Source organism: Apodemus sylvaticus, chromosome 1, assembly GCF_947179515.1.
Source record: "Apodemus sylvaticus chromosome 1, mApoSyl1.1, whole genome shotgun sequence".
Taxonomy (NCBI): Eukaryota; Metazoa; Chordata; class Mammalia; order Rodentia; family Muridae; genus Apodemus; species Apodemus sylvaticus.
Window position 1 is genome coordinate 49,688,820 of NC_067472.1, and position 9,789 is coordinate 49,698,608.

Here is a 9,789-nt window from a genome sequence, read left to right on the forward strand (position 1 = left end):
ATGTATGGTATCCTGCCCAGATTTCACATAGGTTCTGGGGATACAAGTCATGATCTTAGGTTTGTACATAAAGCAATTTACCCACTGACTTATTTTCCAAATTTCAGGATTTATTCCTTAATACAAGTTTGTGAGATTAGGAAAGCTAGTAAGACATGAAATGAGTCATCTCTAAGATGAAATGCCATGAAAAGAAGCTGAATTATTCAACTTCAACTCTAATACATGATAATGAGGACAGGAAAGTATAATTGCTGTATGTCTTGGAGACAGGAAATGAGAGGGTAAGAAAGGGTAAATTTCATCAGAATATGTGTGGATAGACAGGGGCAAGAAAAGGCTAGGGGTAAGAATGGAAATTTTCTGGGGTGAGAATCGATGGTGATTTGCTGGAAGCCTGGGATGGAAGAAGATACAGGGAGCCTATGGGAATACATCTAACTTCGCTTCCTATCTAAATTGAACCCTCCTATAGCTAGGCAGGACTTCCACAGGAGGGAGGCAGTATCATTTCAGCCACAAAAAATTTCAACTGAAAATTTGTTTTCCAAACAAGATGTACAGGGATGGAGTAGATACTGAAGAAAGAGCCAACCAATAACTGCCCCAAACTGAGACTCATCCCATGTGAACAATCCAACTCTGGTTACTATTAATGACAATCTGCTTTGCTTGCAGATAGGAACACAGCATTGCTGTGACTTTAGAGGCTTTACCCAGCAGCATATGGAGGCAAATGGAAAGAACCACAACCAAATATCATGCAGATCCTAGACTTATGGAAGATTCGAGGATATAGGTGGAAGTCAGAGACATTAAACTCACCACAAGAAAACTCACAGTATTAATTAACCTGGAGCCATGCGAACTCCCAGAGATGGGGTCACCAAACAGGGAACATGCAGGAACTGGACCTAGACCCCCTACATATTTGTAGCAAATATGCACCTTGTTCTTCATGTGGGCCTTATAACAAGTAGAACAGGGTCTCTCTCAATTTCTTCTCCTGACCATGGGATTCCCTTCCTTAATTTGTGGGATGCCTCATTGGGCCTCATTGAGAGAAGATGTGCCTAGTCCTGCTGGTACTAGATGTGCCAGGGTGAAGTGGTACACAAAGGGTTCTCCCTTCCTTTATGAGAAAGAGTGGCAACATATGTATAATTAGTAAGGGTGGAATTTGGAAGACAGATAGGAGGAGCCTGTGATCAGGTTGTAAAGTGAATAAAAATATATAAAAAATAAAAATAGAAAAAAGTTAAAAATAAAGAAAGAAGGGGGTAGTCTCTTTTTTGATGATTTTGACACTATTCAAGTGATCCTTCAGTGAGTTGGAGAATGATAAGGATTGATATTTTTTTAACCAAGTTAACTTGTTTCAAGAATTACTTTTAAATATAACCTCATGTTGATGTCATTAAATAAGAACAGATATTTTGGTATGCTCATCTGGATGGCCCTATAAATTGAGCAAAATTTACTGAATATAAATGTGTAAACACACAACAAATCTGTCATATTACTGCAAATTTTTGACATCAATTTGTATTAGTTGTCTCAAGAAACATAAGAGTGTATTTACATGTAAAGGCTTTGTTTGTACCTGCTTACATAGATTTGTATTGATGTGACAGAAAAATATTGCATTGAGAAGGACTGAATATGAGAAGAAAGTAAATTCAGTTTTTTATAGGCTGACCTAAACTCATCATAGTCATGTTACTTATTTGTTATTCTTGTGAATAAGACAAGAACATTCTGAAAGCCAACATGTAATTGCAGAGATGAGGCAGACACCTCCTGTTCTTGAATTTGGTACAGAGTGGGAAAATATGATTTATAATGGAATTAAAATAAGGTGAATGCTTCCAAGTGTTTTATATTCTAAAAACCTAAAATCAAATCTGTAAACATCATCCTGATCTCAATATAATCGTTGTGAATGCATTTTTCACATCCTTGTTCCTCAGACTGTAAACCAGAGGGTTCAACATGGGAATAACCATGGTATAGAACACAGATGCGATTTCGTCCATGTCCATGGAGTGACTGGAGCTGGGCTGTAAGTACATGAATATGATTGTACCATAGAAAATGGAGACAGCTGTGAAGTGAGAGGCACAAGTGGAGAGAGCTTTGCGATATCCTCCAGCTGAATGTATCTTTAGTATGTTGATAAAAATGAACATGTAGGATATTATGATCAGTATAAGGGCAAAAAAGATATTGAAGCTGGCTACATAAACAAGAATCAATTCATTAACATGTCTATCAGAGCAAGATATCATCATGACTGCCAGAACATCACAGAAAAAATGATGGACTATATTGGACTCACAGAAGGAGAGACTTAATGCATCGATAGTATAGATGGAAGCATTGAGGAAACCACAGATATAACAGCAAATGAGAAGAGACACACACATGCGTGTTGTCATGGTGGTGGCATAATGTAGGGGCTTACACACTGCTACATAACGATCATAGGCCATTGAGGCTAAAAGGTAGTTTTCCACATCAGCAAACTTTGCAAAAAAGAACATCTGAGAAGCACACGCATTGTAAGACATGATTTTGTCTCTTGTAAGGAATCCAGCTATGACCTTTGGAGTCACTGTTGAAGAATAACAAAAGTCCACTAAGGACAGGTTTCCTAGGAAAATGTACATTGGGGTGTGGAGCCGAGAATCCAAGAGGATCAACAGGATCAGCCCCAGATTTCCTATAAGGGTGATGGTATAGATGAGGAGGAAGATAATGAAGAGTGGAAGCTGCAGACCTGGGTCATTGGTGAGTCCAACCAGGATGAAGTATCTCACTTCTGTCCTGTTCTCCATCAGTGATATCAGATACCTTTTAACAGAAGGACTTAAAAATTTTAAAAGAAAAATTGTTAGAATAGAGGCTAGAGAGGTAGTTTAGTTGTTACAGCTCTGGCTTTTTAGTACATAGGACCCAGCATCTACACAGCAGCTCATAATTGTCAACAATCCAGTAAAATGGGATCTCTCTGACACCTTGTTATAGCATGTTAAAGCATGAGGCAAACATTTTGTATAGATATTCATGTAAGCATGGCACCTATACACAAAGAAAAAAAGAATAGTGTAATAAAATAATTGGAATCTGTGAAAATTTAATTTATTTTCTACGGAGAACAGAAAGTATATATATGCCAAATATAGTCAGTTTAGTAACTATGAAAATTGTTTCTTTTAATATGCCTATGTACCTATGAACTTTTCCTGGACTGTGTAAAACTTACCCAACTGTAGTTACCTGACAAAAGGTAGAATAGAAACAACCTTTGCTCCTTCAATAGATAATGAATTGTTAAATTATTACTATGTCCAAATAAATTTGAATGAACAAAACATACATATTTTCTTCATTTTTAAATAATACAATTACCACTTTCTCTTCTGAATTCTGATAAACCATAAATCCATTGCAAGCTAACAGTCTAAAATAATTTGACTTACTTATAATGAATATTTTTTCTTTTCTTTTACCCCAGTAAACTGAGTGCACACTATGTGGTAAGTTTTTCTTCATGATTATATAATTTTTCTCATTAAACATCAATTGAACAAGTAATCCCTAAACAAACCATGAAAATGTTTCTTAATATTAGACTGTTATAGCAGAAGTAATGAGCTCTGCATTGCATTTTAACATTTTTATATACATTCACATGCTTTTAATATAATATTTCAAGATACTTTAAAAGAGACATATCCAAAGGATGAGGATATGAGTAAGCCACAGAAGGCTTTAACTTTGATCAGCATTGTATAACAGTGAAATTGCTTGTTTTTTGCACTTACAATTGTGTGGGATGAATTTTCAACCACAGAATCAGTTTGGAATAAAAACATGTCATTTAAAACAGAGAGTTCAAATTCTTAGAAGAGATATATATCAGATCATCTACCATCTAGAAAGTACCTACCTCTTCTAAACATCATTGTGTTGTATGAAAGGTGAAGACAGTAATGAGGCCTACCTTGTAATATTATTACAAAAATAAAAGAGCATGCCAAAGACAATATGATACTGGCCATTTACATGGCTTAGTGTGTACTACTGATCATGAAGTAATTGCTATGTGTAGTAACACATAAGGCTTTTCTTATTGGTAAGGTCAAGTCCTGAAATTCATTCTTCAAGTTGTCTATTCTGTATTTGAGCCACTGGTATTGCCTGTGCCTTCTCATGATCCTCAGTTTGTTTTCACTCTAAGACTATGGAATCCAGTCATGCTGTTTCACATGGACCATTGTTTTCAAAAACTTCATTAATGTAATCCTTCATTTTAGATACAACTTCTCTCCCTTCTTAATTTTTTATTGTTTTAATTTTCCCTAGGTACAATCTAACACTGAGAACAGTGACCAAGATAGCTCAATTTCCTATGATATGTTTCTTTTTAATTTCTGATATATGTAGATCTTGCAGTGTAATGATACTTAAATTTTCTTGATTGGCTTAGTATATTTGGAAGAAGGTCTACTCTATTATTTCCCATTATCTTTGTGATGAGCTTTAGCCAATTTTAGTTATGTATATCTTACCACATATAACTTTTTTCAGTGGCTATATTATACATAAATGGAGTTTGTGTGTACATTTCCATGTGTGCATGTGAGTGTATGAGAGAGAAGTAGAAAGGAAGTGTTCTTTATTTCTCTATTCATAAGATAACTTATAATATAGGAAGTTAAATGAGAACCTCAGTTTTTGAGAATACTATTAGAACACTCAGGTACAAGAACTACAGATTATATTCAATGTAAACCTGATCTCAGAGAATAAGATTTTAAATGTGACTGAGAGAGTAATCATTTACATACAAGTCTTCATCACTGTACAGAAAGGACTTTTCTGACTGTTTCTTCTACCCAACTTTATGAATCATATACTGAACAACATAAAATTACATCAACTATCTTGTATTTTCTATTCTTTCTGAGAGGATTTTTTAATATTTGAATTATCAAAATTCCTGGAGTGTTTTGGCATTTATACTTCAATTCAACATCTCAAAACTAGTCTTAGAACAATAACCTTTTTACCTTTAAACAGTTTTATCCTTCAAAGCTATTTTTAAAGACTTATTTTCAAACAACTGAAAGTAGTTAAACAGAGACCATTTATTTTATTGAATTGCCTTTCTCACTAGCTTGTAAATGTCCAGTTTATACAAGGATAATTACTCTACATAGTTACTCTAAAATCTTAGAAATATACTAAGTAATATTTCCCAAATTTTCCTGCTGCTTGCTCTTAGAAAAATGGTCAAATTTTCCAGGTTGTCTAAAGCAAGAGGTGGGGACACAATTTCCACACAAACCAAATTCTGAATTCACCATACATTCCTCCTCTTCCTTTGGAAGAGTCACATACCTTTTTATCCAGAATACATACTACAGGAAAAGAAGGCAATATCACTTCTATAATTCACAAGTTGTGTCTGTATACAAAACTACAGAAGACTTTCAGCGAACCCATTAAGAGCATGCCAGATAGAAGTCAATCAATGAGACTTTTTAATCTTTGCGTGCTTTTTTTCACTTTTCTTGAAGGCTTGCACCTAATCCTCATGTAAGTCCAAAGACCAGCATGTGTTAACAATGACTACCACTAATAAACTAAATAGCATTTAATGAAGAATAACATGTAGTTTTTCCCATAATGTGTCATATTGCTATTTCAGAAACTAGTAAATGGAGGTGTGAGAAGAATTTTAGACACTAAGACAGTTCCAGAGATTCCTCCAGAGTATACATGAAGATCCTCATACTATCTACTTAGGGAACAATAATTAACTGTCCTTGGGGACCAAGCTTGCTTATTACAAGTTAAATTTCATTTTTAATGGATGAATGAAAACACAAAAGTCATATATATATTAATAAGGTCTCATGCAATGCATTTATACATAATGTATATTGTAAAATGTTCAAATTATATTAAGTATGCCTGTCTTCTCAAGCTCCATTTATGTGCAATTAAAAAACAAACTTTTAAAATCCTTCTTTCTAGCTATTTATTTTCATTTCTCCAGCCTATCCAAATAATATACTATATCATTTCTATCTATAGTAACTCTTTTGTCCAATAACACATCGGAGATTCTTGTTCCTACCTAAAGGAAATTTCCTAAAATAGCTAATGATCATTGATTATTCTTTATGGGCTTCCCATTCTAGTACTCTACTGAGTGGCCTATGTTACTTTTTACAAAAAATGTCTACTTATTTATACTGATAATTATTTTTTTAATTTTTTTACATGTAAGTGATTTTATATGCATGTTTATGATATTAGTGTGTAAATGTCCAAGAAAACCTACAAAATTCAGTTCTCTTGTTGATCTTCATTTTGTAATCAAGCTTCTTTACCCACCAAGCCATCTCACTAGATCCCATGTATCAATTACTTACTATTGAGTTTTGTAATTATTTTTATATGCTGAGAACAAACTTGCCTATGAATAGAAATTTTTGGCCACTTTTCCCTATTATGTAATTATTTCTTTTTATTCTATAGACTATGCAGTTTGCCAAGCAGATTTTTCTACTTTGAGACAATCATACTTTTTTATTTTCTTTTGTTTTGTTTTTGATCTTATGCCAAACTTAGATTAAAAAACTCCACCCATTACAATGTAATACCTTAAAGTGTCTTCTGTGTTTTTTCCTCTAGTATTTTAATAATTTGTGTCTTTTAATTCTAGTTTCTTATTAATTTTGAAAATCCTTCTGTATTTGTAAAGCTATAAAGTATGTTTTTTTTTAAACTTGGATTTCATGGTCTCCCAAAATAATTTTATTGAAGACAGTCTTATGGCACAGTTTGTTCTCTTGGGAAATTTTCAAGAATTGCTGAGCTACTTACATATACTTTTGATTCCAACATCTCTATTTTTTAATTTTTCAGAAACATCATATTTAAAATGGTAAATATACTTTCTAAAGTATTTCTCATTTTTGTTTCCATGTATCTTGCTGAAGTATTTTGACCTATGCTGATCAAACATATTGAGCTATTACTTTCTCTTTCAATGTGCACTACTTTAGTTTTATTTCTTGTTTCTATAACAAAATGCTAAACAAATAACACTAAAACATTAGATACTTAATTTGGATCACAATTACAGGTTTTAATGTATCATTACAGGAAACTAAAGTTAGAAGGAACTTGAAGCAGCTTTTCATGTCACATTCACAATCAAGAGCAAAGAACAATGATATAATGCTCTTTGCAAAATGCTCAGTTAACTCTCTTCACTCTTAAAATCCCAGGATTGAGGACCTCCCCCATGTTATCTTCTATTAATTTTAGTGTATCTGGTTTTATGTGGAAGTCCTTAATCCACTAGAATTTGAGTTTTGTACAAGAGGATAAGAATGGATCTATTACATTCTTCTACTTGCTGACCTCCAGTTGAATCAGAACCATTTGTTGAAAATGCTGTCTTTTTTCCACTCGATGGTTTTAGCTCATTTGTCAAAGATCAAGTTACCATTGGTGTTTGGGTTCACTTCTGGGTCTTTCATTCTATTCCATTCATATTCCTAAATATCTCTGTAACAATACTATACAGTTTTTATCCCTATTGCTCTGTAGTACTGTTTGAGGTCAGGAATGGTGATTCCCACAGAAGTTCTTTTATTGTTGACAATAGTTTTAGCTATCCTGGATTTTTTGCTATTCCAAATGAATTTGAGAATTGCTCTTTCTAACTATGTGAAGAATTTAGTTGGAATTTAATGGGGATTGTATTCAATCTGTAGATTGCTTTCAGCAAGATGGACATTTTTACTATATAAATCCTGCCAATCCATGAACATGGGAGATCTTTATATTTTCAGAGATTTTTCTTGATTTCTTTCTCCAGAGACTTGAATTTCTTGTCAAACATACCTCTTACTTTCTTAGATAGAGTCACTCCAAGGTATTTTATATTATTTGTGACTCTTGTGAAGGGTGTATTTTACCTAAATTCTTTCACAGCCTGGAAATCCTTGAACACATGGGCACAGGAGAAAATTTCCTGAAGAGAACATCAATGATTTTCTCTTTAAGATCAACAATAGACAAATGGGACACATAAAATTGCAGAGTTTCTATAATTTAAAGGACACCGTCAGTAGGACAAACAGCAACCAGCATACTGGCAAAAGATCTTTATCAGTTGTATATCCAATATTGGACTAATACCCAATATATTCAAACAGCTCAGGAATTTAGATTTCAGAGATTCAAATAACTCTACTAAAAATGGGAAACAGAGCTGAACAGAATTCTTGACTGAGGAAAGTTGAATGGCTGAGAAGCAATTAAGATTTTTTCAACATTCTTAGTCATCAAGAAAATGCAATCAAAATGACCCTGAGATTCTACTTCACAGGCTAAGATCAAAAACTCAGGTGACAGCAGATGCTGGTGAGGATGTGGAGAAAAAAAAAAACACTCCTCCATTTCAGGGTGGAATGCAAGCTGGGACAATCACCCTGAAATCAGTCTGGTGGCTCCTAAGAACACTGTACATAGTACTACCTGAATACCCAGTTATATCACTCCTTAGCATATAGACAGAAGGTATATGATAAGGATACATGTAATAAGGACACATGTTCCACTGTGTTCATAGCAGCCATATTTATAATACCAAGAAAAAAAACCAGATGTTGTTCAAGAGGAATGGATACAGAAAATGTTGTACATTTACACAATGGAATACAACTTCACAATTAAAATAGATGAATACATGAAATTTTTCACCAAATGGATGGAACCAGGAAGTGTCATTCTGAATGAGGTAACTCAATAACAAAAGAACACACATTGTATGCATTCACCGATAAGTGGATATTAGCCCAAAATCTCAGAAAACACAAGATACAATTCAGAGACAATATGAAGCTCAAGAAGAAGGAAGAGAAAAGTGTGAATGCTTCAGTACTTTTTAGAAGGGGGAACAAAATACTCACAGGAGGAAATATGGAGACAAAGTGTGGAGCAGAGACTGAAGGAAAGTCCATCCAGAGACTGCCCCACCTGTGGATATATCCTATATTCAGACACCAAACCTAGACAATTTTGTGGATGCCAAGAAGTGCTTGCTGATAGTAGCCTTATATAGTTCTCTTCTGCGAGGCTCTGCCAAAGCCTGTCAATACAGAAGCAGATATTTGCAGCCAAACATTGGACTGAGTATGGGGTCACCAATGGAGGTTCTAGAGAAAGTACTGAAGGAGCTGAAGTGATTTGTAACCCCATGGGAAGAACAACAATATTAACGTACTAGAGCCGCCAAAGCACCCAGGGACTTTATCACCAACCAAAGAGGACACATGAAGGGACCCATGGATCCAGCCTCATATGTAGCATAAGATGGCCTTGTTGGGTATCAGTAGGAGGAGAGAACTTTGGTCTTGTGAAGGCTCAATGCTCCAGTGTAAGGTAATGCCAGGGCAGGGAAGAAGGAGTGGATGGGTGAGTGGAGGAACTCCCTCATACAAGCAGGGGGAGAGAATATAGGGTTTCCAGGGGGGGTAGGGAGAGACCATGAAAGGGGATAACATTTGAAATGTAAATTAAGAAAATATCTGCTCGGCGTCTCTGCCCGGTCTGCACCGCCGCTTCCAACTGTCTCCGCGTGGCACGAGCCACGAGCCGCGCTCTTCCCCCGGTGGCGGCGGCGGCGGCGGCGGGTGCAAGCAAGGAGTGGCTGCGAGCGGCGGCGGGCTCCATGGAGAGCGGCGGGCGCCGGAGCAGAGG

General features: G+C 35.3%; 1 protein-coding gene across 1 annotated transcript; it reads right to left on the reverse strand.

Moving 5' to 3' along the window:
- Positions 1 to 1,913: 1,913 nt before the first annotated feature.
- On the reverse strand, positions 1,914 to 2,840 carry LOC127678136 (olfactory receptor 5B3-like). The gene has a single exon (XM_052172921.1). It carries the CDS (start codon positions 2,835 to 2,837, stop codon positions 1,914 to 1,916), a length of 924 nt encoding a protein of 307 aa, XP_052028881.1. The 5' UTR covers positions 2,838 to 2,840.
- Positions 2,841 to 9,789: the final 6,949 nt, after the last annotated feature.